Consider the following 26,764-nt stretch of genomic DNA (forward strand, 5'->3'; position numbering starts at 1 on the left):
CACACACACACACACACACGTATGGAGGAGCCATCAGATCCACAAAGACAGAAAGTAGAATTGTGAGTGCCGGGGGCTGGGAAGGGGCTGGAGAGTGATTGTTTCATGGGGACAGAGTTTCAGTTTGGGAAGATGAGAAAGTTCTGGAGACAGAGGGTAGTGATGGTGGAATAACAACGTGAATGTGCTTAATGCCACTGAGCTGTGCCCTTAAGAAGAGTTAAAATGAGGCCAGGCACAGTGGCACGTACCTGTAGTCCCAGCGACTCAGGAGGCCGAGGCAGGAGGATCGCTTGAGCCCAGGAGGTGGAGGCTGCAGTGAGCTGTGATGACGCCACTGCACTCCAGCCCGGGTGACAGAGCAAGATTCTGTCTCAAAAAATAAATAAGTAAATGAAAATTTATCAATTGGATTCATGAATTGTAACAAACATAGCACAATCACTAATGCAAGATGTTACGAATAGGGGACACTGCAGGCTTGGGGGTGGTGTATGGGAACTTTCTGCATTTTCTGCTCAATGTTTCTGTAAATCTGAAACTTCTTAGAAAGTAAAAGTGCAGCCTGTAATCCCAGCACTTTGGGAGGCTGAGGCGGGAGGATCATTTGAGGTCAGGAGTTGGAGGCTGCAGTGAGCCATGATGATGCCACTGCACTCCAGCCTGGGCCACAGAGGGATTGATACCCTATGTCTAAAAAAAAAATAAAATAAAAGTCCAATTAATTTTTTAGAGTAAAAATGTTTGGGAAAAACACTAGATGTGCAAGGTCATTAAGGATTAACTGTATCTGGGAAAGTTCCTATTTTTTTGCTGAGTGCATTTTTCTGTGTCTCTTGAAGTGACACAGGGCAGGGCTGGGTCCCCTGGGGCTGAGTCCGGGCGGGTCTGCCCTGAGTGTGCAGGGGCTCTGGGAGCTAAAGCTGCAGGGAACATGCCATCTGCGGCTATTTGAAAGGTTGGCCAAAAGCCAGATGCGTGGCCTGGAACAGGCGGGGCGCTCACGACTTGGCCCTGAGCAGAGAGGAGGGGGGCTGGCGGTGGGAGGGTGCGGGGCTGGCTGTTCAGGTCGGGGCACAGCTCAGGCAAAGGTGGGAGGTGGGGGCTGGCTGGGCTTATTGGGAGTGTGTTGTGCTAGCGGCAAGCCCAGTTCCTGTCCGCCCCGTGGGGACACCCCAGGCATGTCCGAGAACCCCAGGGTGCTCAGTTAGCCCAGATAGCAACAGTAGTAATAGCAGCAATAATATCATAATAATAATAACAATGGCTGGCATTACAGTGAGCACATCCCACCCGCTCAGGGCCCGGCCTCTCTCGGGAACCACCTCACCATTGAGTCCTCACACAGCCCTGAGTCAGGAGCTGTGATCAAAGCTATTGTGCAGAGGGGAAACTGAGGCTCCTAGTCCACCCTCTGACACCCTCGGCCGCAGGGAGTTCATAAAACTCTCACGTTCCTCACGGTGAAGCCTCCCGCCCCGCCCCGGACCCCTCTCCCTGCTGACCAGGCCACTTCTGCACACAGATCGTCCTGGGTCACCGTTGTGTGTCAGTCCCTTTGAATGAAATTTTCTGCCCCATTGGCTTGTCTTTTTTTTTTTTTTTTCCTTAATCAGTTGGACCAGTTTCTGTCCCCAGGCACTGTGGACACTGGGGCGGGGTTGTTCTCTGGGGTGGGGCCATCTTGGGCACTGCAGGTGCTGATCAGCCTCCCTGTCCCCACCCACCCCAGGCCAGGAGCACCCCCAGTGTGACAATGACAATGTCTCTGAAGTGCCCCCATTGCGTCAGAAGGAGGCCCTCATCCTCCCACTCCCTTTCCCAGAGATGTTCCCTTTCCGGTCCTCTGTGTGCACAGCAAACCCTGGGAGAACATTTGTTTTCGCACAAACAGTAGCAAACCCCGCCACTACTCCTCCCGTGGAGTCGCTGTGTCCCAGGCTCACGTGGCCAGCCCCACTTGGATGGAGACTTAGGTGGCCACCACCTTTTGCCCTTTTGGAGGACACAATGATGAGAGGAGGTGACACATGCCCTACATGGCGTTGCTGAGTCAAACCCGCTGGGTCAAAACGTCCCCTGAACAGGCGGAGTCCCCAGGGTGCTTCCCGGGTCCCCATCCCACTGAGATCTGCTTGGCAAAGTCAGAAAATTCAATGTGGGTTTATTCTAAGCAACGATTAAGATGATTTATGTCCCGGCTAAAACAGCTTATGCTCCACTCTAAAAACTTTTGAGTGTGGGAATTGTCAAGCACAAATCACAGCACAGAGGACAGTAGAATCGACCCACAGGGACCCAGCCGCCACCGCAACTGGCGCTCCGGCAATGATGGGCTGTTCATCTCCACCCAGCCTCTCCCCGGCAGGACTGTGCCGGTGCAAACCCCACTTCTCTGCAAGACTAGGAAGCTTCGCAAAACACGTGACTGCAGTGTTGTAACAGATCCAAAGTTGTTAGCATTAAATTCTTTTTAAATATATATATATTATTTTTTGTAGAGACGAGGTCTCACTGTTTTGCTCAAGATGCTCTCAATCTCCTGTGTTCAAGCGATCCTGCCACCTCGGCCTCCCAAAGTGCTGGGATTACATGTGTGAGCCACTGTGCCTGTCTGAAGCGAACATTAATTTCTTTTTTCTCTTTTCTTTTTTTCCTTTTTTGAGACAGGGTCTCACTGTGTCACCCAGACTGGAGTGCAGTGGTATCATCACAGCTCCCTGCAGCCTCCAACCCCTGGGCTCAAGCAATCCTCCTGCCTCAGCCTCCAAGTAGCTGGGACTACAGGTGCACGCCATGATGCCCGGCTATGTTTTCTGTTTATTGGTTTACTTTTTGGTAGAGACGGGGTCTCGCTTCTGCTAAGGCTGGTGTCGAACTCCTGGCCTTGAACAATCCTCCCACCTCGGCCTCCCAGAGTGCTGGGTTACAGGCATGAGCCACCTCGCCCTGCCTAATTTTGCGATAGCAATTATCTGGTCAGCATTTAAATCTCCCAGCTGTATTTATTTTTTAACCATTGGTTTATTTAAGTCGATATCCAAACGCATCCTCGCTCAGCATTTGGTTCTTGTGTCTTTATCTCATTTAGTCCCACCTGGCGGTTCTCAGTGTCGGCTGGTCACTGGAGTTAATGAGGAGCTTTCAAAAACACCAAAGCCAGAGCCTAGGCCTGGGGTGTGACAGGGGCAGCAGAAATTTTTTAAATTGTGGTAAAATACATGTAACATAAAACTTGACATTTTAATCATTTTCAAGTGCACAATTTAGTGGCATTAAGTACGTTGACTGTTATGCAACCACCGCCTCTATCAAGTTCCAGAATGTTTTCCTCTCCCCAAAGGAAGCCCCGTCCCCATCAGCTGTCACTCCCCAGCCCCTCCCCAGTCCCTGGTGACCACAAATCCATGTCCCGTCTCTGTGGATCTGCCTGTTCTGGACCTTTCGTATAAATGGAGTCTCACACTGTGTGTCCTTCTGTGTCTGGCGTCTCTCACTGAGCACGATGTCCTCAAGGTCCCTCCACACTGTGGCCTGTGTCAGAGCCTCGTCCCTTTTCATGGCTGAGTGACGTTCCATCACATGTATAGATGGACCACGTTGTGTTGATCCATCATCCATCTGTGGACATTCAGGTTGTTTCCACTTTGGGCCGTCATGAACAGTGCTGCTATGAACATTCACGTACAAGTTTTTTGGGGGACACTTATTTTCAATTCTTTCCGGCATGTCCTAGGAAGTGGGAATGCCGGGTCCTATGGCAGTTCTATTATATATTAAACATATCGATGACCACCAAACAGAATTCTTTAATTGAAATTTTAATTGAGATAATTGTAGATTCACCTGCAGTTGTTAGAAATGACACAGAGAAACCCCTTGTACACTTCACCCAATTTCCCCCACTGGTGACATTTTGCAAAACTATGGTCAACATCACAGCCAGGATATTGACATGGATATACCCACTAATCTCACTCAAATTTCCTCAGTGTTACGTGTGTGTGTGTATGTGTGTGTGTGTATTTAGTTTTCTACAATCACTGGGGTAGGTTTGTGTCTCCACCGCTGCCGTCATGAGATTGAACATTTCCTTCAGCACAAAGACCCCCTGTATGCCTCCATCCCTCTGCCTCCCGCCCACCCTTCTCCCTAACAAAAATGTTATACAGACGGAATCCTACAGTACGTGACCTTCTGGGATTGGCTTTTTTCTGCTCAGCATAATTCTCTGGAGTCATCAGGATTTAAGAAAACTCCCCGTGGGACAAAAGTTGACCTACCTGTAGGCGCCTCCTTTTTTCTTAGCAGTTTATATGTCGAGGAAACCCAGAACCTCGGTTTCCCCATCTGTAAAATGGGAGCAGAAAGGCTCCAGCTCACAGGGGAGCAGTGAGGGTGCTTTGAGCCGGGGAAGCTTTGTGACGTAACAGATGGTTGCCATGGCAGCAGCCATTCCTGCCAGCCCGGCATGCTGCCGCCCTGGGCCCGCCTTGCCTGCTGGTGATTGGACGAGACTTGTGTCACATGCTCCCACGGACCAATGAGGAGGTGGTCCAGAGGCCCGGTTCAGGGTAGCCTCAGGGTGGCAAATAGGGTAAAATTGAACTTTGGAAACTCTAGGATGAGTTTCCCGTCATTCCGCAGAGCTCAATCAGTGGTTTCCTTAAAAACAAAAAATAGGCCGGGCGCGGTGGCTCACGCCTGTAATCCTAGCACTCTGGGAGGCCGAGGTGGGCGGATTGTTTGAACTCAAGAGTTCGAGACCAGCCTGAGCAAGAGCGAGACCCCATCTCTACTAAAAATAGAAAGATATTATATGGACAGCTACAAATATATACAGAAAAAATTAGCCAGGCATGGTGGCGCATGCCTGTGGTTCCAGCTACTCGGGAGGCTGAGGCAGGAGGATCGCTTGAGCCCAGGAGTTTGAGGTTGCTGTGAGCTAGGCTGACGCCACGGCACTCACTCTAGCCCGGGCAGCAGAGTGAGACTCTGTCTCAAAAAAAAAAAAAAGAAAGAAAGAAAGAAAAAAGAAAGAAAATCCTAGCCCAGGCTGGAGTGGTTTCACTGCCATTTCTTAAGACTCTAATCCTTGTCAGCCCCCAGAACAGTGAGACTAATCATTTTATTTGTTGGGGCACAGGGTGAACCCCTCACCTTTCAGTGTGAGGGTGGTGTGGGCACTTCTCCATCTCCAGATGCTCTTGTCCCTAGACTAAGAATTGGCCCTGGGAGGTTAGAAAATTAATATATGCTGTGGTTGGTTTATTTTTAATAAACCACTGTCGTGGGCTCAGGCGTGGGAGATGCTCACAGACTGTTGCGGTTCTGCGCCCACAAGCAGATGGAAATAAACACGCTAGGTAGGTCATTTTGCAAGATACACAGTTAAACACGCCGAAGATGTTTTGTCTTTTTCTCCCCAGAAGCAAATGTTTCACGCAGAAACGGACCAGTGTCCCTTTGCATGTTCTGGCATGTGTATTAGCTATTCCTGAGTCACAGCTCACCTTAAAACTTGCTGTCGTGAAACAATCTTAAACATTTACTTCTCCCCGTGGATTCAGAAGTGATTTGGCAGGGTGGGCCTGGCTCAAAGCCTTTCACAAGGTTGCATTCAAAACGTCAGGCATGGGTCGTTTCGAAGAGCACTCGTGGGCTGTGAAAGCCAGAGCTCTGAACGTTGTGATCAAAGATTGAAATTCTTGGCGGGGCGCGGTGGCTCACACCTGAGATCCCAGCACTTCGGGAGGCTGAGTCAGGAGAATCGCTAGAGGTCAGGAGTTCGGGACGAGCCTGAGCAAGACCAAGACCCCGTCTCTACAAAAATAGAAAAATTAGCCAGGTGTGGTGCACGCCAGCCACTCGGGAGGCTGAGGCAGGAGGATCCCTTGAGGCCAGGAGTTGGAGGCTGCAGTGAGCTGTGATGATGCCACTGCTCTCCAGCCTGGGAGACAGAATGACACCCTGTCTCGTAAAAAAAAAAAAAAAAAAAAAAAAAATGAAATTGCCTATGGGAGACATAGCCACTCACAATCATGACATTCTAATCCATGATTGTCGATATGAGAAAGTGAAAAAGTGTCTCAACATTTAACCAAAGTTTCTCTTCTTCTGAGCTATCTTTTTAAAAAAATTTTGTAGACATGGTTTTGATATGTTGTCCCAGCTGATCTCGAACTTCCGGCCTCAAGCGTTGGCCTCCCACAGTGCTGGGATCACAGGCGTGAGCCACCGCACTGGCCTCAACATCTTTTATGACCTGAACTTAGAAGACACAGACTGTCACTTCTGATACGCTATCTGTTACACAGGTCAGCCTTATTCCGTGTAGGGGGATGACACAAGGCGGTGAGTACCGGGAGGCCGGACCACAGTGTTCGAAGGTGACGCTGGGATGTCAACATCCGCTTCCCGCCCAACCCACCGTCAGTCTGGGTGGTGGGGGAGAGCTCACGGAACCCAGGCCGGGCCAGTGAGCTCCGACCCTGGGACTTTGCTGGCACAAACGGTTAAGTGGCTACTACTTTTCTGCTGGGTTTGCTGAGCAGTTAGGCTGTCAGCCCATGCCGGGATGACTTATGCCACCATGCCACAAGGACTTGCTGAAGGGTGAAGACAAAACAAAGGATGGGAGGGCAAGAGGTGGGAAAAATGAGAGAAATGAAGAGGGAGGCAGGCGGAGTTCTTAGTCTTCATCTGAGACCGGATCCAGCCTTACCCGCAACCGTCTCTTCTTTGGAACACTTCAGTGTTGGAAGCCAATCCTTTATTTTGCTCCTAACCATTAGTAAGGGGGTTTCTGTCATTTGAAACCAAATGAATATGATACCGTCAGCAGATGAATAAACACAACGTGGTCCATCCACACACTGGAATATCGCTCAGCCATGGAAAGTAGAGACCCCGTCTCCACTAAAAATAGAAAGAAATTAGCTGGACAACTAAAAATATTCAGAAAAAATCAGCCGGGCATGGTGGCGCATGCCTGTAGTCCCAGCTACTCGGGAGGCTGCGGCAGGAGGATTGCTTGAGCCCAAGAGTTTGAGGTTGCTGTGAGCTAGGCTGACGCCACAGCACTCTAGCCTGGGTGACAGAGTGAGACTGTGTCTCAAAAAAAAAAAAAAAAAAAGGCTTGAGACCTCCCTGACCTCCCGGGCTCCCTCTGGCTGGCCTTGCATGTCTGTTTTCTCTCCATTCCCGCCCCAGCCGCCGTTTTCTCCCCGTCCACAAACACCAGCTTTCCCTCTTCCCCTCAGTTCCATAAAAAGCAGCAAGGGGGCTCTCTCCGCACAGATGCACGGATGCTCCAGCCACGTGGCCGGGGGAAGCCGGACACCACGGACATTCCAGTTACTCTCTCCAGGAACAAAAGTGCGTGGGCATAGATGGGGAAAACCAGGAGACCCTATGAGCTCCCCAGAAATGGAAGGGACCCGGGGACAGGAGGTGGCGGCCTTTGGCACCTGAATTTGATTGGCTAGGTTGCTGCTTTGTCACAAAAAGACGGCATCCTTGTTTTGCTTTTGGAATGGATAGGAAATAGTTTGAAAGGGAGAATGCAGTGGGGAGGGTGTCTGGGGTGGGGGGTCCTCTGACCTGCTGGGTGGCCTCGGGCGTGTCACGCACCAATCTGAGCAGCGCTGCACCCTGCTTAGGCCATGGGGTGCCTGGTGGGGCTGAGATGGGCCCCCCATCCCCCAAGCAGCCCCTGCAAGTCTGGCTGGAGGCCCACCCCGCCTTGACCTCTGTGCAGGGTGGACTTCAGTGAGGGGACATCTTGAGGACATGCATGGGCTCCCTCTGTGTGTGAGGCACTGCGTGGGCACGGGAACGTGCTGCTTCTCCCAGGACAGTCGCTTTGCAATGCCGTTGCTTTTTTTCTGATTACAGAGGACGTGTGCTGCAGGAATTCCTCACCGGGTCTGCACATACTGCAGCTCCTTTCTCCAAACCAGGGCCTCTCCATCCTGGCGCTGTGGACACTGGCCCGGGTCATTCTCTGGGGAGGAACCGTCCTGGGCGCTGCAAGTGCTGAGCAGCGTCCATGCCTCCACCTACTACATGCCAGGAGCTCCCCCAGTGTGACAACCACGGATGTCCCCAGACTGTGCCCGGGATCCTTGGCTGGGCGGGGGAGCTGAACCACATCCCCCACCTCCCACTGAGAACAACTTCTCTAAAGGACAAGAGAATTTTCATAACAAAATTACAAGGTTACACACTTAGAAAACAATCTGTCTGTTGCAAGGGACCCCAGAGAGGACATCACCCTCTTGAACAGGTGGGGAAACTGAGGCCCAGGACATGCCCATAAGTGGCAAAGCCAGGACTTGAGCCTGGGTTCCCTGACCCTGAGATAAGTACATTCTCCTTTCTTTCTTTCTTTCTTTCTTTTTTTTTTTTTTTTTTTTTTTTTTTGGTATTTTTTTGAGATGGGGTCTTGATGTGTTGCCCAGGCTAGTCTCAAACTCCTGGCCTCAAGCAATCCTCCTGCCTCAGCCTCCCCAAGTGCTGGGATCACAGGTCTGAGCCCAGATATTTGTGTACTGAGTCTCCCACTCTTGGACACTTAGGTTGTGTCCAATTTTTTTCAGTATCACAAACACTGCTGCTGTGAACACTCCCACTGTGTCCTCATTCGGGTTCACACCTCTCAGCGACTCAGTTTCCTCAACAGCCACCTGCTCACATGGCTGCCCCTCCTGGCGTCCCGCAATCACGCTTGTGCCGGGCGCTGCGGTGGTGTGAGCCATCAGCCAGTTCACCTCTTGCATGTGACATCTCGTCCACAACGACCAGTGCTCGGTCAGCCCAGGGCACACTGTCCAGTGTCCAGGTCATCTCGGGCGGCAGTTTTGCCGAGCATTCTCCGCAGCGAGGCTCGCCCTCTATCCAGTCTGGCATCGGTTTCCTCCCTTCCCATCCTCTGAGCAAATGTCCCGTATTTTGGATTTGGGGTGACGGCAGAACCCCACTTCTGGTACTGATTTCTGTATTGGTGAAAATCTCGCCCGTCTCTGCCGCAACGAGCAATGGGGTCGGGGGACCCAGAGTAACACCGGGTTTTCGTGCCCCTTTGCCGACACTCCTCAAACTCTTTCCCCCAAAGAGAGGCACATGGCAGGCTCTACGGCATCACGTTTTCTTTAATGAAAAAGAAACAAAGCCCAACAAAAGTCTGGGTTGAACAGTCAGGCCACAAGGTGGGGAACACACCCTCCCATGCCTCCTGCGTTCCCCTCCAGGTCTCCGCAAGGACACTCCCTCTGGAGGAGCAACAGGAATAGAAATGGATTCTGGGTCCCTGGCATCATCAGGCAGAGGTCCACTCTGACCCTCAGCAGTACTAGATGCTCTGCAGCATGCAGAGAGCGTGGTGAAAGCGCTGCTGGGTGGCTGGGGTGCAGCCATGGCTCCGCAGGATGCCCAGGGAGTAGGAGGTGCTGGGGCGCCCCTGCTCCCACTGGGTGAGCAGCAACCCCTCGCCCTCGCCACTCAGCACCAGCTGGACCTGGATGCCACTGAAGCTGACCTGCCAAGTGGGAGAAGCCACAGTCAAGGGAGAAGGGCCACATAAAGACAGTACTTTCTCTCTCTCACGATTTTTTTTTTTTTTTTTTTTAGAAACAAGATCTTGCTCTGTCACCTAGGCTGGAGTGCAGTGGTGTCATCATAGCTCACTGCAGCCTCCAACTCCTGGGCTCAAGTGATCCTCCCGCCTCAGCTTCCCAAAGTGCTCAGACTACAGGTGCTTCCACACCCGGCTAATTTTTCTATTTTTAGTAGAGAAGGGGTCTGGCTATGTTGCCCAGGCTGGTTTCAAACTTCTGGCCTCAAGCGATCCTTCCACCTTGGGCTCCCAAATCACTGGGATTACAGGTGTGAGCCACCACGCTCTGGCCTGAAGATCATCTTTTCTAACTGGAGACCCTACCCCAGGCCAGGGCAACGCTTTAGCAGCCCCGCACACCCCCTCTGCACATAGCGGTGTTTTTATGCTGTTATTGTAAAATGATAATAATGACATGGAAAAGTGTGACCCATTATCTGGCTTCTGAACTGTGTTTCAGGACTGGCTGTGGTTTCTCAGAAACCACTGCGATTGCTCAGGCCGACTCTAACCTGAAAGCCATTTTCCACCAAAATGGCATCGTGACAGCGGCTACATCGAACCGCCCAGGACAAAGACCAAAGGTGACATTTGGCCATCACTAAAACATGCCATTTATTTTTGATGTTTTGTTTGTTTATTTGTTTTGTTTTTTGATGTTGCAGTTTTTGTACTCAGGAGCCAATTGTTGTGTTTTTTCGGGATAGAAATTTTTCCTGGGGCTCCCCCCAAAGCCTGGGGCTCCATCACAGCTGGGTGGGCCAGGCACCCACCCTGCTGACCCGTGAGTGCAGGGACCCAGCTCACCTGCAATGTCCCGTCGCTGAAGAGCAGTAGCAGGACCTGCTCGGATGCCAGAAAGCTCAGCAGGCAGAGGCTGGGCCCGGCGGGCGGCGCGGGCGCGGGCAGGGTCCCCTCCTGCAGACAGACTCAGCCTGAGGTCACTCAGGCCACGGCGGGGGTGTCCCCACCTCCCAGCCCTCACCCAGCCCGGCCCTCACCTCTCGCAGCCGCTGCCGCATGTAGCAGCTGAAGAGCCGCAGCACGGCCAGCTTGGCGCCCAGCGGGGTGGGCACGTCCCTCAGGGTGAAGGTTTCCAGCCTCCCGCGGCCGGGCGTGTAGCAAACTTGGCTGTGGCCGGGGCATAGGGCGGTGCCTGCTGTCGGGGCCTCTGTCCTGGGCACCCCACGCCCGTGGACACCTTCCAGCCCAGCTACAGCCCCCTGAATGGTGGCTTTAAAGACCAGCTCTGCACTGACGCTGACCACTCTGTCCACACGTCCAGCCCTGGCCCCTCAGCAAGTCCTGTTCAGCCCTCAATGTGTCCCTTCCCCCATGTCCCCATCCCAGCTGATGGCTGCTCCATCCTTCCTGCCTTCCAACTCTGACTCCAGCACCCCTCACCCGCCTCGGCCACCACCCCAGCCCAGGCCACCGCTGTTACCCACCTGACTAGTCCAGCCACCTCCCTGGGTCACTTCTGCTAGAAAGATTTCGTTAAAGGCCTGAGTGAGCCCCTGCTCTCCCTGCTCAAACCCAGCAGTGGCCCAGGAGGCTCCTGATGTCATGTCTCCCGGTTTTCCTCTTGCTCCCTCCAGCATCCCTGCTGTTCTTCTAACCCGCCACGCTCAATCCCACCTTGGGGACTTTGCACATGCTGTTCCCTGTGTCTCAAATGCTGCTCCCAACAGGCTCCTTCTTGTCATTCACATCACTTCCTCAGAGTACCCCTTTCCCACCCACGCCATAGATATTCCCCTCCCAACAATCTGCCTCCTAGCCTGGTTCAGTTCCTACCAAAAAACCACTTAGGCATTCATTTGTTTAGCATTTTTTCCCTACCAGGCACAGAATGCCTGTAGGTGTGCATAGCAGGTCCTTATTAAATACTCGAGGGATGAAGCAAAGAAAGGTGGGGAGGAGGGCCTGGTCCCCCAGAGGACAGGAGCCCCACAACTTACCCTCCTGGGGGGCGCAGGGCCATGTGGGTGCCATCCCTGAGCAGGACGCCGCAGCCCCCATCAGAGAGCTGGTAGCCAAAGCCGTACTTGCTGGAATAGTCCACCCACTTGGGGGCCCAGAGGACAGGCTGCTGCTCCCCTGGGGGGTCCTGTGTGGCTGGGTGCAAAGATGAGGTGAGCTGAGCCTGGGGTCAGGCTGGGGCCCAGGTGGGGCTGGGCAGCTCCAGGTGGGACTGGGCAGAGGTCTGTGGGCATTCAAGGTGGGCAGGCAGAGGAGAGACCAAAACCCTCCGAGGAACTGTCAAGGAACCCTCTCCTCGCAGAGGGCGGATCTGAGATGGTGGCGCGTCTCCGGAAACAAGTAATTCTGAGACACTTGCGTTGTCTAAAACACTCTAAGGTTGTATTTTATTTAAAAATTTGGGGGCCAGGCATGGTGGTTCACACCTGTAAACCCAGTGCTTTGGGAGGCCGAGGTGGGAGGATTGCTTGAGTCTAGGAGTTCAAGACCAGCCTGGGCAACATAGTGAGACCCTGTCTACAAAATTTTTTTAAAAATCAGCTATGCATGGTGGCACACGCCTGTAGTCCCAGCTGCTGGGGAGGCTGAGGCAGGAGGATCACTTGAGCCCAGGAGCTGGAGGCTGCAGTGAGCTATGATGATGCCACTGCACTCCAGCCAACATTACAAAGCAAGATGCTGTCTCTAAAAAGAAAGGGTCCCTTGTCCCCCAGGGGAGCCCAGAAACCCCCAGAAGGGCCCCAGATGGGGCAAAGGCTATTTTCCTTGAAAACTGAGACAAACCATGACCCCTGGGTGCTGCCTGAGGTTCCTACCCGAGGGCCCAGCGTCCAGGCAGAGCTGCAGGTTCCTCACGGCTGCCTCCACCTCTGGCCTCAGGCTCCCCTCCGGCCCTGGGGAGACAGATCTATGTGGGGGGCAGGGAGGCCTGGGCTCCCACCGAGAGGGACCCCTCCACCCAGCCCTCCTCTGACTGCTGCATCCAGAAAAATTTCATTTCCAACCCAGAAGGATTCTGGGAATCATTCTCATTTTACAGGTGGGACAGTTGAGGCCAGGAAAGGGGGGTGACCCTGGCAAGCCTCGGCCTTTGTCCCCACTTCTAGATCTTCACTCCCTGGGGACAGAGGGTCTGCTCACCTGCCAGGTCACTCCGGAGGGTGCCCTGCGTGAGTAGGCGGATGGGGGCCCTCGGGCAGGAAGCCTCTCTCTCAGACAGGGAGACCTGGGCAGGGAGCAGCAGAGGTGAGGGGTGGCCACTTCCCTGAGACCACTTGGTGGCCTGTCCCTCTGCCCCACTAAGCTCAGCACCCAGAGGAACTGGTTTCCTCTTGGGATGCAGCCTCAGAGTGTCTCAAAGGCATACAGTAAGCACTCAATAAATGTGATGGAATGAACCAATGGATGGGAGTAGGGCCCTGTGGCCTGGGGCCTGGACCTTGGGAGACCCCAGAGTCTGGGACAGAGTTGGGCCCAGAGGGGTTCCAGCCCCTGTGGGGCAGGACGGGACTGGGAAGAGGGTTCTAGGCTTGGGCCCCGAGGGGGGTCGAGGCTCTGCCCAGGGGTCCAGGGAGGATAGCATGGAGGAGGGAACTGGAGCAGGGGCCAGGGACGCCCTCCATGTGCTCCCCGTGTCCCCCGCCCCGGTTCCTCACCTCGCTGCCCCACTCCATGGAGTCAGGGTCCTGCCCGTCCTCTCCAGGACCCGAGGCCTCTTTCGGAGTGAAGGAGCCTGGGGGAGGCAGAAGCTTTGCGGAGCAGAGCCTGGGCTGCATGTAGGGGGAGGCACCTTCCACCCACATCCGCCTCCGTGACAGGTGTGAAGTTGCAGAGCAGGTGGGAGGTGTCGGCAGGTGTGGGCAGGTGAGGGGTGGGCAGGTGAGAGCAGCGCTGGGAACGTGGGCAAAGGTAGGCAGGTGTGGCAGGCGATGCACTCACAGGGTGGCCGGCACTGGGACAGCAGCAGTTGGCCCACCTTCCGGAAGAGCCTGCCCAGAGGCGGGGGGACCGTGAAGATGGGTGGGGTGTGGCAGGAGTGGGGCGGCAGCCGGTCCGGAGTGAAGCCCTGCGCATGGGGGTCTGTGGTCAGCCCCCAGCCTAGGCCGCCCGGCTTCTGAGCACCGGGGTCACCTGGGGGCCTGGCCGTGGCCGAGCGGGGCCCCCCCCACCTGTGTGAAGAAGTCATCCTGCAGCAGGTGGTCCAGGCTGGGTCGCTCGGCGGGGTCGGGCGCCAGGAGACGGGCGATGAGTTGGCGCGCGTTGGGCGACAGGTGGGCAGGTTCAGGGTAGTGGCCATCTCGGATGTTCTGGTACATCTCGGACAGGGATGCCGCCACAAAGGGTGGGGTGCCGGTCAGTACAGTGTACCTGGGCCAGGTGGGGGGCAGGAACCCGGGTGTCCAGGCTTTGCTCACACCTACCTGTGCACACCTGGCCCTACCTGCCCCCACAGCCCTATGGGCATAGACCTTGTATCTGTTTCCCCAGACCTGGCCCACATCCACGTGCACCTGGCCAATGCTGCACACTCCAAGGGTGACACCAGCACCTGTCTACACCTGCCTGCACCTGGCTCAGCCTGCACATACCTTTCCAATCCGTTCTAATGCTTGCTCACACCTGCCCATCCTCCCCTGTGTGTGCTAACACCTGCCCTTACCTGCCTGTGCCTGCGCCCACCTGCCCGTACCTGGTCCCACCTGGGAAGACCTGCCCCTTTCCCCAGGCCCAGGGCTCCAGGGTCCCACTCACATTATACAGCCCAGAGCCCAGATGTCCGACTGGCAGGAGTGCCCATTTCTGGAGACGACCTCTGGGGCCTGGAAGTTCGGGGTCCCGCAGAGCACTCTGGGGGAGGATCATGGGGGGCTCAGGGAGGCTGGGACCCCCATGCCGGACTTGGGGCCACCGGTGTCCCCCGGACAGGCTACTCAGAGCCTCCCGCTGTCACCTGTGGCAGCGGCCCCCCGGCCCCACCCTGGTGGCCAGGCCTAGGTCTCCAATCTTCACCTCCATGTTCTTGTTCAGGAAGAAATTACCTGCCGGCGGGCAGGGGGGCTGCGTGTGAGGCTGGGTGCCGCACCCCAGCCTCCCCGCCAGCCCCCACGGTGCCCTTCCCCAGACTCACTCAGCTTCAGGTCCCGGTGCACGATGTGCCGCTGGTGCAGGTAGCGCAGGCCGCTGACCAGGCCCCACAGGTAGTAGCGCACCTCGGGCTCCGTCAGGGTCTGCCTCGCCTTCAGCACGTGGGCCAAAGACTGCAGGTGACAGTGGCCAGCACCAGCGCCCGGAAGACCCAGGTTAGAGGGGAAAGGTAAGTTCAACTTGACCAAGGCGAGCATGGCTGAGTGCAGGACAGGCACAGGTGACCACGTGCATGCACAGGCCCATGCAGGTGGGTGCAGGTGAGCCGGGGTGTGCCCAGGTGGGTCAAGAGAGCCTGGGTGGGCATGGCGAGTAGAGGATGGACCCTGATGCCATGTGTGGGCACAGGAAGTGCTGGTGACTGGACCCCAGCAGAGGGCTCACAGGCAACATGGTGTGGGTGCAGGTGGGCACAGGTAGGGCAGCAGCCATGAAGTGGGCCCACCCTTGCCCTGCGCCCCCACCTGGCGGCTGCAGTACTCCAGCACCATGTACACGTGGTCGTGGTCGGTGAAGTGTCCGTGGAAGGCCACGATGTTGGGGTGTCGCAGGCGGCTGTGCAGGGCGATCTCGCGCTCCACCTGCAGGCACCGCCGGGACATCAGCACCCTGCAGGACCCACGCCCACCGGCCCACCCCCTCCCCACGGCCTTCTCTGCGGACATGCTGCGGGCTGGGGCCCCTGCTGGGGGACCTACCTTCCCCGGTGGGCGCAGCCGCCCAGCCCCACCCCCACTGCGAGGCACCACCTTGAGGGCGAACACTGCGCTGGTGGACATGTCTGTCAGTTTGTAGCAGCGGCTGAAGGCGCCCTGCGGGGAGGGGACTAGCTAGAGCAGCGGACAGGTGCGGAGCCCAGCAGTGCTGGCAGAGGCACAGGGACCCCCGTGTGGCCAGGTCTCTTCACACACACACTTGAGACAGAAGGACACCCGCTACCTCCCTGCCCCTGGCCACATCGCACACCCACCTACCTGGACACACAACATCACAGACAGGCATGAAGGCGTAGGGACACAACATATGGACACATCTCACAGACACACAAACATAACACAACCCACGGACACACACACACAAACACAGCACATGGCCGTACAACACAGCAGCGCACACTCCTACTCAGGCACACAGAAAGCGGAGATGTGTAACACATTCGCACACGCACACCTGGGGACAACACGGCAGAGTCGCCTCCAAAGGACACCGACACGCGCCCACGCCCCGCTCACGAGCGCAGACGCCGGTTCCCGCCACACCAGCCACTACAGGGGGGTCCCCAGCCCCGCCGCGCAGCCCACGCAGGCACAGCGCTGCACGCCAAACTCACACGGACACGCGACACACGCAGAGACGAGGGCCTGGGGCGCGCGCGCACTCCGCGCCCCGCCGCCCCCGGCCCAGCCCCTCCAGGACTCGGGGTGCCGGGGGCCCCCACCTTGCCGATCAGCTTCCCGCGCCTGTAGACGCGCCCGGAACCCGGGTCGCGAAGGAAGGCGGCCACCAGCTGGCGGCTTCTGCTCGGCCGCCGCGGCCGGGGCTCCATCCCGCCGGGGGCCTGGCGGGGACACGCTCGGGCAGCAGAGCAGCTGCTGGGACCACCGCGCCGCCGCTCCTGGGCCGCGGCCGCCCGGGGTGCGTCTTATTGGCTGCGGGGGCGGGCGGGGGCGGGGCCGCGGGCGGGGCGGGGGCGCCCGGGGACGCGGGGCGGACGGGGCTCCTGGGACCGCGCCAGTGCCCGGCGCGCCAAGCAGGCGCTGCAGCTCAGCCTGCGCGCTCCAACCCTGCACCTCCCGCTCGCTGGGAACCACCAAGGAGCCCATTTTACTAAGCAGGAAACTGAGTCTCTCCTGCAGGTGGGGACTGGGGGCTTTGGGGGTTAGGGCTCTCCCCAAAGTGCGCTCGAAGTGTGAGTCGGTCCGGAATGTGTCTGAGTGTGGGTCCTGCCTGCTGGCGGGTCCCTGGGGCTCTCTCCTGCTCTGAATTCTGCTGTGGCTCCCAGTGCCCAAGGACAAACCCAGTATCTGTCATTTTATGAGGGCAGGTGGGCAGGGGCTGAGACAGGGGCAGGCACCAGGGAGGCAGGGCCGAGGCTTGGGGGTACCCACAGGCTGGGGCTGCACAGGGGTGGGGGTGTCCTATATGAGGGAGATTCAGCAGTGAAAGGGACGGGGTGTGGGGTTTGTGACTCCTGGCACAGACAGCCATGTGGGGATGTCCCCAAGGTGGACACCTGGCAGAGGCAACTAAGAAAACAGTAGAGGGGCTTGCCTGCCCCCACTCCAGCTGGTAGCCACAGGGGCTTCTCCCATTGTGCCCCAGCCTCAGCTCAAACCCCTCTTCCTTATGCTCACACCTCATCCTTAACCCATCCTGGGAAGCAGGAATCGCCTTGTGCCCATTTTACAGGGGGGCACACTGAGGTCCAGGGAGGTTAAGTTGCTTCACCAGGAAGGGACAGTGCAGGATTTGAATCCAGACAGCTGCCTCTAGAAGCCACAGTATTAATCCCTAAATGTTACATAACACAACAGATGGGGAGGGGTTAGCAGGGCTCCGTGTGGCTGGAATTTTCCAAAGACCAGATTTCGGAATCTGGCCCAGCCCAGCCACACCACCAGGTACAGGAAATCCATCCCTTAGGATGTCACATGTCCACCTGGTGTGTCAAACGGGCCCCCGTGCATTTGACAGGGCAAGACTTGGGCTCCTTTTTGGGGGTTTGGTCTCAGTGCCAGGGTCGAGGATGCCAGGGCAGTGCGGGGCCAGTGGGCTGGGGTCGGAGAGCCCCTGCTAAGGAGGACCAGGCACCGCCAGCAGAGAGGTGGGCAGCTCAGGGACCCATGCGTCTGAGCCATCACAGCACTGTCACCCTAGAATCCTCAGGGGCAGAAAGCTAATTCCTTCTTGGTAGCACAGTGTTAGTTAGTTCGGGTATTTGTTAAGCACCTACTGCATGCAGACCTGTGCTGGGCTCTGAGTGCCCAAGACAGACCCAGCCCTGCCCTTGTAAAATGACAACAATTTAGGAGACTGCAAGGAGATGGCCCAGGATTCAGCCAAGTCAGGGGTCAGATAAGGTGCGATGAGTGAACCAGGCTCTTTCTGGGCAGTAGCTTGTCCCTGACGTAGGTGCTGTTCTTAGCCCCACATTCCAGATGGGGAAACTGAGGCTCCCATGCAAGCCCAGGATCACTGGGCCACGAATGGCTGAGCCTGCCCGGACCCTAAGTCGGGGTGAGCCCAGAACCCCCGTGCCCCCATGATCCTGTTTCCCTGCAGGCTTCCTGCCCCAGCAGGCCCCGGGAGCTGTGCCAGGCAGAGCCCTCGTGCTGGGGCGCATGGAGGAGCCCGCCAGGCGTCCAGAAACTTCCTGGGGGGAAAGAAATCAGAGTTCCTGGCAGAGCCTGCCTGTCAGCTGATGCCCGCCGCGCAGGGACCAGCTCCCGCTCCCTCTCCCTGGGCTGCGTCTTCTCAGCTGAGCCTCCACTTCCGAGCTCAGGGACAGCCTCCTGGTCCCAGCTTGTGCCCCTCTGAGCAGGGACCCCCAGTCCCTGCCCTGCCCTGGGTAACCTGCTCACCCCAGCCTGACCTGGGGACTTTCAGGGGGCACCTGGGGATGGATCCCCCAACGCCACCCTCAGCTATCCCTGAAACCCTCTCACAGACACTGGGGGAGGTACAGGGTCTGTTTTTGGGGTGATGAAAATATTTCGGGCTTAGACAGAGGTAGGCGGTGGTTGCACAGCGTTGTGGATGCACTAAATGGCACTGAGTTGTGCAGGCTAAAAGGGCAATTTTACGTTATGTGAATTTCACTATAATGAAAAGGAAAAAAGGAAGCAGGGTCGTGGGGGGGGCACGTGTAGACACAGGGTCAGCGAGGGCGTGTCTAAGGGGTGGCCTGCCCGGGGGGTGGGGCAGGGTGATGTCCCCATCTGGGATGCTGGAAACAGGGGATGTGTCCTCTGTACATCCCAAAGGGATGGGGCCTCAGGTTTGAGAACCCGGGAGGGGACATTGCGACAGTGAACCTCATGTCTTGGAACCTGTACTCAAGAATGAAATAAACTTGATAATAAGGTGAAAAACAGATGTTCACTAGCAGCAGGATTCACACAGCAAAAAGGCGGGAAAAAGTCGTGTCCATTGACAGACGCATGGACCAACGCAATGTGGCCCATCCCCACGTGCAGCATTGCTGTCTTGAAGGGACTCCTGTCACAGGCCACAGCGTGAAGGGACCCTGAGGACATCATGCTCTGTGAGAGACGCCAGACACAGAAGGGCACATCCTGTGTGAATCCACTCACAGGAGGTCCCTGGAGTCGTCAGATCCACAGAGACAGGAAGTAGGACGGTGGGTGCCAGGGGCTGGGGGGGGGGTGGACAGTGAGTGTTTCATGGGGACAGAGCTTCAGTTTGGGGCGATGAGAAAGTTCCAGAGACAGAGGGTGCTGACGGCTGCACAACACCGTGAATATGCTTAGTGCTGCTGAGCTGTGCACTTAGAAATGATTAAGATGGTAAATTCTATGTTATGTATCTATATTGCCACAATCAAAAAATGAAAAATGTATTCAGTCCCTCACCCTCTAAAACACACGACCCTAGGGGACTCATGAACACCCCCATTTTACAGAGTAGGAAACTGAGGCATGCTTGTGTGCCGAGCACAGCGTTGCTGTCTTGCAAAGAAGCAGGGTTCAGCAGGGCTGCCTGAACCTCCCACTGTGCCCCCTGCCCTGGGCTCCTGTGGCCTGGATGGCCTCCGACTGGACCCCCCAGCAGTTGCCCACCCCCATGTGCCCCCACATTCCAGGCCTCGAGCTCCACATCCCTCCAGTCCCTGTCCTCTCGCTGACCTGAGATCCTTCTTCCACACTCAGCAGATACTCGGGAGAAGTGCCGGGAAGCGATGCTCAAAATACCTGCTGCAGGTGGAGGGGTGGCTGCTGAGGCAGCGGGAGGCCGCACTCCCCTGGGGCCTTGCCAGCCCCCTCCCTGGAAGGTGCCAGTGTGGCAGCCGCCAGGCAACGTGACTCAGCCCAGTTCCCGAGTCCCTCACTGGTCCCCTGGCCTTTACCAAGCACCCGTGGAGTCCCATGTGCTTGGACGCATGAGCCTCAGCTGACCATGCCAGTCCCAGGGGAAGGTGCCCCAGGAGTGGAGCAGGCAGGAGGGAGGGGTCCCTGTGCTCCAAAACCCTGTGATCGTGGCGCCCTCAAACCAGACTTCGGTCTTCTCTCTCTCAGTGCCTTTTGCTGTTGGCAAACAGGACAGGCCCCTGCTCCATTTTTTTTCTCATCTTTCTGGCCCATCCTTTCCGGTTGTCCTGCAAACCTCCTCCTCCTCCTCCCCCCCAGCCCCCTGGACCCAGGGCTCAATTCTGAGGCCCTCTGTCCCTCCCTTCATGTCCTCCTGCTGACATTGTCCAGGCAGGTCACCTTCGTCTGGACAGTGGATGCGGGTCTCAATTTTGGCTGGGGGATGGCTGACGTGAGCCACGTGTCCCTTCTCGCCTATCTCATTCTATGCTCCTCCAAAAGCAGAGCCTGAAGCAAGGGTTTGGCACAGGGATTCAGTTTGGGGAGGAGGGGAGGAGCTGGTCAGCACTGGGGACCCTCAGAGGGACTGCCTAGAACATTCCCCAGAATTGGCCACTCAAGCCCCAACCCCCTGCTATCTGTCCTGCATTTTCTGGGGCCTCTGCACAGGACGTTAACCATCTAGTCTGTCCAGCACAGAGGGGCCGAGAAGCTCAGGCAGGGGGCCACGCTGCAGCCTCCACGCTCCCCCAACTCTGGCCATGCCAGCCTCCCGGTTAGCCAAACCCACACCAAGGTCATCACACCACAGGGGCTTTGCACATGCCCTTCCCTCTGCCCAATGCTCTCCCCATCCCCAGTCTTTGCCTGTTGGTTCTTCTCATCTTTTAGGACTCAGGCAGGACTCAGGCCACCTTTGCCCAGGGGGCCGCCCCCACCCCATCATTCCCTAGCCCCCATCTGTGTGTATTCACTCCTTGGTCCCATGATGACCTGAAATTACTCTATTTTCCTGCTAGTTGGCTAGTTTTCTGTCCTACGGGTCTGGGAGCTCCGCCAGCAGGGATCAGGTCTGTCCTCATCCCTGCTGTGACCCCAGTGAGGGCGGACACCCCTGCCCGTGCCCCTTGCCTCACCAGACACAGCATCAACCTGCGCTCAGGAACATCGACCAACTCGAGCTGCCCTCGAGGTGCCTCGTGGCATCGGAAATGGCCAGGCCTCCGAGGGAACAGTCCGCTTTTCCTCTGCATGACTCTTTCTACTAATTACAAAACAAATAGCTCAATAGCATATGGGAGGCCGGGCGCGGTGGCTCATGCCTGTAATCCTAGCACTCTGGGAGGCCGAGGCGGGCGGATTGTTTGAGCTCAGGAGTTCGAGACTAGCCTGAGCAAGAGCGAGACCCCGTCTCTACTAAAAGTAGAAAGAAATTAGCTGGACAACTAAAAATATATAGAAGAAATTAGACAGGCATGGTGGCGCATGCCTGTAGTCCCAGCTACTCGGGAGGCTGAGGCAGGAGAATTGCTTGAGCCCAGGAGTTTGAGGTTGCTGTGAGCGAGGCTGACGCCACGGCACTCTAGCCTGGGGAACAAAGTGAGACTCTGTCTCAAAAAACAAAAAGAAAATAGCATATGGGAACCTGCAGCAGAAAATGAACATTAGCTGGGGGAAAAAAAAAAAGCCCAGTGAAATCCAAATAAAATTTGGAGTTTAGCCAATAGTCATGAAATAGTAATAGTAATCACTGATGTTATTAATTAGTAATAGTAACGTCCCAATGTCAGTTCCTTAGTCGTGACAAATAGTATTTGTTTCCTATGGTTGTTGTAACAAATGACCACAAACTTAGTGGCTTGAAACAATGCCAATGTATCCTCTTACAGTCTGGAGGTCAGAAGTTTAAAATCAAGGTGTCTAGTTAGGATCACTTGAGCCCCAGGAGTTGGAGGCTGCAGTGAGTTACGATGATGCCATTGTACTCCAGCCCGGGCGACAGAGTGAGACCCTGTCTCCCAAAACCAAACCAAACAAAAAAGAGCATTTAAAAAAATAAAAAATAAAATCAAGGTGTTATTAGGGTGGGTCCCTCATGGAGGCTCCAGGGGAGAACCCGCCTCTCGCCTTTCCCAGGGTCCCTCGGCTCCTCCGGCTCGGGGCCCTTCCTCCCCCTCCAGGGCCAGCAGCGCAGCCTCTTGCAGTCTCTCTGCCTCCGACCCTCCTGCCCCCTCGTGGGAGGGCCCTGTGCTGACACGGGGCCCCCGGGTCACCCAGGGTGACCACACAAGGTCCTTAACCTAATCCCATCTGCAGAGTCCCTTTTGTTGTTTAAGTGACATACCTACAGGTGCTTAGGACAGGTGGAGGAGCATTCTTCTGCCAACACCTAAGGGTATACAAGAAGTCTCCGTAGTATCCCTGCAACTTTTCTGTAAATCTAAAATAATTCCAGGCCGGGCGCGGTGGCTCACGCCTGTAATCCTAGCACTCTGGGAGGCCGAGGTGGGCGGATCGTTTGAGCTCAGGAGTTCGAGACCAGCCTGAGCAAGAGCGAGACCCCATCTCTACTAAAAATAGAAAGAAATTATATGGACAGCTAAAAATATATATAGAAAAAATTAGCCGGGCATGGTGGTGCATGCCTGTAGTCCCAGCTACTCGGGAGGCTGAGACAGGAGGATCCCTTGAGCTCAGGAGTTTGAGGTTGCTGTGAGCTAGGCTGACGCCACAGCACTCACTCTAGCCTGGGCAACAGAGTGAGACTCTGTCTCAAAATAAATAAATAAATAAATAAAATAAAATAATTCCAAAATAAACATTTTATTTAAAGAAAGGAATTAGGAGATCATTAGAAAAAAATTCAAACAAAACCTGTAAGGCAATAACTCTAAAGTCACCCACAATCCTTCTCCAAGGTCACTGTGAGTGATGCTAGGTGTTTATTTCTTTTAATTTCCTGTCTGAGTTTACACTAATATATGTACTTTTCGGCCGGGCACGGTGGCTCACGCTTGTAATCCTAGCACTCTGGGAGGCCAAGGCGGGTGGATCGCTCGAGGTCAGGAGTTCAAGACCAGCCTGAGCAAGAGTGAGACCCCCGTCTCTACTAAAAATAGAAAGAAATTATCTGGCCAACTAAAATATATATAGAAAAAATTAGCCGGGCATGGTGGCGCATGTCTGTAGTTCCAGCTACTCAGGAGGCTGAGGCAGGATGATCGCTTGAGCCCAGGAGTTTGAGGTTGCTGTGAGCTAGGCTGACGCCATGGCACTCACTCTAGCCTGGGCAACAAAGCGACACTCTGTCTAAAAAAAATATATATATATATACATATACTTTTCTTCTACATAAATAGCACCATATTATACATAATTTTTTTAAATTTGGAGGCTGAGGAGAAAGGGGAAATTTTTTTTTTTCTAATTTTTTTTCCACCTAACAATGTGCTTTAAGACAACTGGCTGGTTTTTAGTAGGTTTTTATTTTTTTAACTTTTATTTTATTTTATTTTATTTTTTTTTGAGACAGAGTCTGGCTCTGTTCCCCAGACTAGAGTGCCGTTGCATCAGCCTAGCTCACAGCAACCTCAAACTCCTGGGCTCAAGCAATCCTCCTGCCTCAGCCTCCCGAGTAGCTGGGACTACAGGCATGCACCACCATGCCCAGCTGATTTTTTCTATATATTTTTAGTTGTCCAGCTAATTTCTTTCTATTTTTTTTAGTAGAGACAGGGTCTCGCTCTTGCTCAGGCTGGTCTGGAACTCCTGACCTCAAGTGATCCTCCTGCCTCAGCCTCCCAGAGTGCTAGGTTTATAGGCGTGAGCCACCACACCCAGCCTTTAGTAGGTTTTTAGAGCCTTCTCCTGCTCCCTACCCCCTCTCCGAGGCCCCTAACACCGTGTCAGGCCCCTGGCCCTCTCTGGCCTCAATGCCGGTCCTGGTCCCACTCTGCTTCAGTGGCCGCCTGGCCTTTGCACATGCTGTGCCGGGAGCAGCATCTTTCTCGTGTCTATGGTTCCTGCATCCTCCAGGTCCTGCCTCAGTGTCCTCTCCTCAGGGAAGTCCCCCAGTAACCCCTCCCCAAAAGGAGCTCGGGGCTCCCAGTCTGGAGTTTTCCAGACACAGTGAGACTCACTTTTCAGCTCTTGCTGCTGTGACAATTTCACAATTATCTGAGCACATATTTGATGGCCTCCTCGACACACATGCAACCCAGGGCTGTGTCAGTCTTGTGAATGAGCGAGTGAGTGTGTGAATGAGTGAGTGAGTAAATGAGTGAGTGTGTGAGTGTGTGAGTGAGTGAATACATATAGTTTTACATCATTTCTTTGTTTTTTTTTTTTTCTTTTTTTTGAGACAGAGTCTCACTCTGTTGTCCGGGCAAGAGTGCCCTGGCATTAGCGTAGCTCACAGCAACCTCAAACTCCTGGGCTCAAGCGATCCTCCTGCCTCAGCTTCCCGGGTAGCTGGGACTACAGGCATGTGCCACCATGCCCGGCTAATTTTTTTCTATATATATTTTTAGCTGTCCAGATCATTTCTTTCTATTTTTAGTAGAGACAGGGTCTCGTTCTTTGTTTTCTTAACTGTAGCAAAATGCACGTAACCAGAAAATTTAGTATCGTCACATTTAGTACATTCTCATTGCCAGGCAACCATGACCTCACCTCTCTCTAGTTCTAGAAGATTTCTATCACCCCAAAAGGAAACCCAGTGTCCATGAGCAATCACCGGTTAACTGCCACCAGCCCCTGGCACCCACAAATCCACATCCCGTCTCTGTGGATCTGCCTGTTCTGGACACTTTGTATAAATGGAGTCACACACTGTGTGTCCTTCTGTGTCTGGCGTCTCTCACTGAGCACGACGTCCTCAAGGTCCCTCCACACTGTGGCCTGTGTCAGAGCCTCGTCCCTTTCTGTGGCCGACTGATACTCCAGTGTGTGGATGCACCACGTTGTGTGTGTCCATTCATCGCTGATGGACTGTTTTCACCTTTTGACTGTTGTGAATAATGCTGCTATTAACATTTGTGTACCAATTTTTATATAGATGTACTAAAAATTTTTATATGGATGTATTTGGATGTATTTTCATATGGATGTATAAATGTGCATATATGTTACATATATAACATATATCATGTGTACAATTGGATGAGTTTGGACTCATGTGAACACCCGTGATAGCCTCACCACAATCACAGTGACAGACATATCTGTGACCTCCCCAAGTTTCTGTGTGTCCCTTTGGTGGTTTATATGTGGTCAGAACACATGACATCTCTCCTAACAAATTTGAAGTGCACAGCACCTGCTGTTGCCGTGCAGTGGGTCACGGCGAAGCCTGGAGGCCATCGCGCACTGAGGAAGCAGGAGGCCCACTGACGCACCCCCCCCAATGGGACCTCAGTCTCAGTCCCCCGTCCTGTCCTGGCCCTGCCTTGGGGAGGGGGTCCCAGCTGGAGCTCAGAGTGGGGGGACCCAGCTCATCCCTGGGCTGGGGTCCAGGCAAGGGCAGGGGGCTGTGGTGAGTTGGGCTGGGACATCAGGAACCTCTGAGCCTCAGCCTGCTGGATGCACTCCCTGCAGGACACAGTGCCTTCTGTATACCCTCTTTGCAGGAGGCACCATCTGCTGCATACACTCTCTACAGGGTGCAGTCTTTGCCGGGCATGGTATCTACCGTGTATGCATTCCCTGCAGGGCAGAGTCTACTGCTGCATTCATTTATACAAGATGCAACACCTGCTGTATACCCCTCCTGCATTGCACCTGCTGAACATATTCCTACAGAGAGCATAATGCCTGCTCCTTGCAGTGCACAGAGCTTTCTGTATACCTTCCTTTCAGGGCACAGTGCCTGCTGTTTGCACACCCTGCAGAGCACTGTGTACTGTGCCTCCAGGAATGGGGCACATCAGGGGGGACACGATTGTCCACTGACCTGGTGGCAGCATCTGACAGAGTCCGACCCTCCCTCCTCACAGAAGCATCGTCCTCCCTCAGGGACCCCAGGCTCCCCTGGCTCTCCTCTTGCCCCCCAGCCACCCTAACCTCATCCACAACTCTAAACACCCCATGTGCGTATGACACCCACACACCCATCTCCAGCCAGACCCTGCCCAGCCCATCCACGTAGGAGATGGGGCACCTCCCTGCACCCAGAGACACCTCTGCCCATCACCCCCCACCCAGATCCATGAGCACCTCCTGCCGACTCTGCTCCCAAACGCGGCTGGGACCCACCTGCTGCTCCCCATCCTGCCACACCCCAGTACAAGGCGCTGCCCCTCAGGATGACCTACTGCCCACTCCTGTCCCCACATGGGGTGGTGTTTCCAGCACCAAAGCTCCCCTCCCGCCGGGGCTCAAACCCCACTCATAGCACCGTCCCCCCCACCTCATCTCCACTCCTCCCCAAGGCCACTTGTTCCTGGACGTCCTGCCTCTTAGTCCCCTATGCCGGCCTCAGGGCCTTTGCACATGCTGTTCCTGCCCTGCACTCTGACCTCCTTGTGGCCTCACCTCCTCAGTGAGTGCCTTCTTGGTCCCCCTAGCCAGCCTCTGGTGGGTCTAGGCTGCTTACCCCAAGCGTTGGCATTGGAAGGTGGGATTAAACCCTCCAGGAGCTACCTGTCCCGCTGGCCCGGGATGGGCCGGGTGGTGCGCAGCTGCTGCAGGCACAGTGTAGGTGCCCCAAGATGGCACTGGGTGGCCCGCTTTGGGGTGCTTCTGGCTGGAGGGCAGACAGGGCTGGACTGGCAACTCCCGCTCACTGGGCCCCAACCCCAGAGAACGCCCTCCCAGTGGGGAGTGCCTGGTGAGCTTCCCGGAAGAGGGGGCACTCCCGCAGAGGCTGTGGGGGCAGAAGGGCTGAACCCCACCGCCCCCTTAGTGTCTTCAGGTTCTCAGCTCCCGCCAGGGGAGGCCGCGGGGGCGACACCGGAGGACAGTGGAGCCCGAAGCC

At 55.4% G+C, this 26,764-nt stretch overlaps 1 protein-coding gene across 1 annotated transcript; it reads right to left on the bottom strand.

Annotated features, from left to right (window-relative positions):
• Positions 1–9,352: 9,352 nt before the first annotated feature.
• On the bottom strand, positions 9,353–16,289 carry PLK5 (polo like kinase 5 (inactive)). Its single transcript, XM_069456364.1, is given in 15 exon segments — positions 9,353–9,538; positions 10,424–10,534; positions 11,578–11,619; positions 11,622–11,734; positions 12,415–12,492; positions 12,740–12,824; positions 13,255–13,331; positions 13,538–13,664; positions 13,768–13,966; positions 14,351–14,446; positions 14,550–14,637; positions 14,727–14,856; positions 15,208–15,324; positions 15,442–15,555; positions 16,182–16,289. Coding segments are annotated over 15 exon segments (1,671 nt in total).
• Positions 16,290–26,764: the final 10,475 nt, after the last annotated feature.

This window comes from Eulemur rufifrons, chromosome 2, assembly GCF_041146395.1.
Source record: "Eulemur rufifrons isolate Redbay chromosome 2, OSU_ERuf_1, whole genome shotgun sequence".
In the NCBI taxonomy this organism is placed as follows: Eukaryota; Metazoa; Chordata; class Mammalia; order Primates; family Lemuridae; genus Eulemur; species Eulemur rufifrons.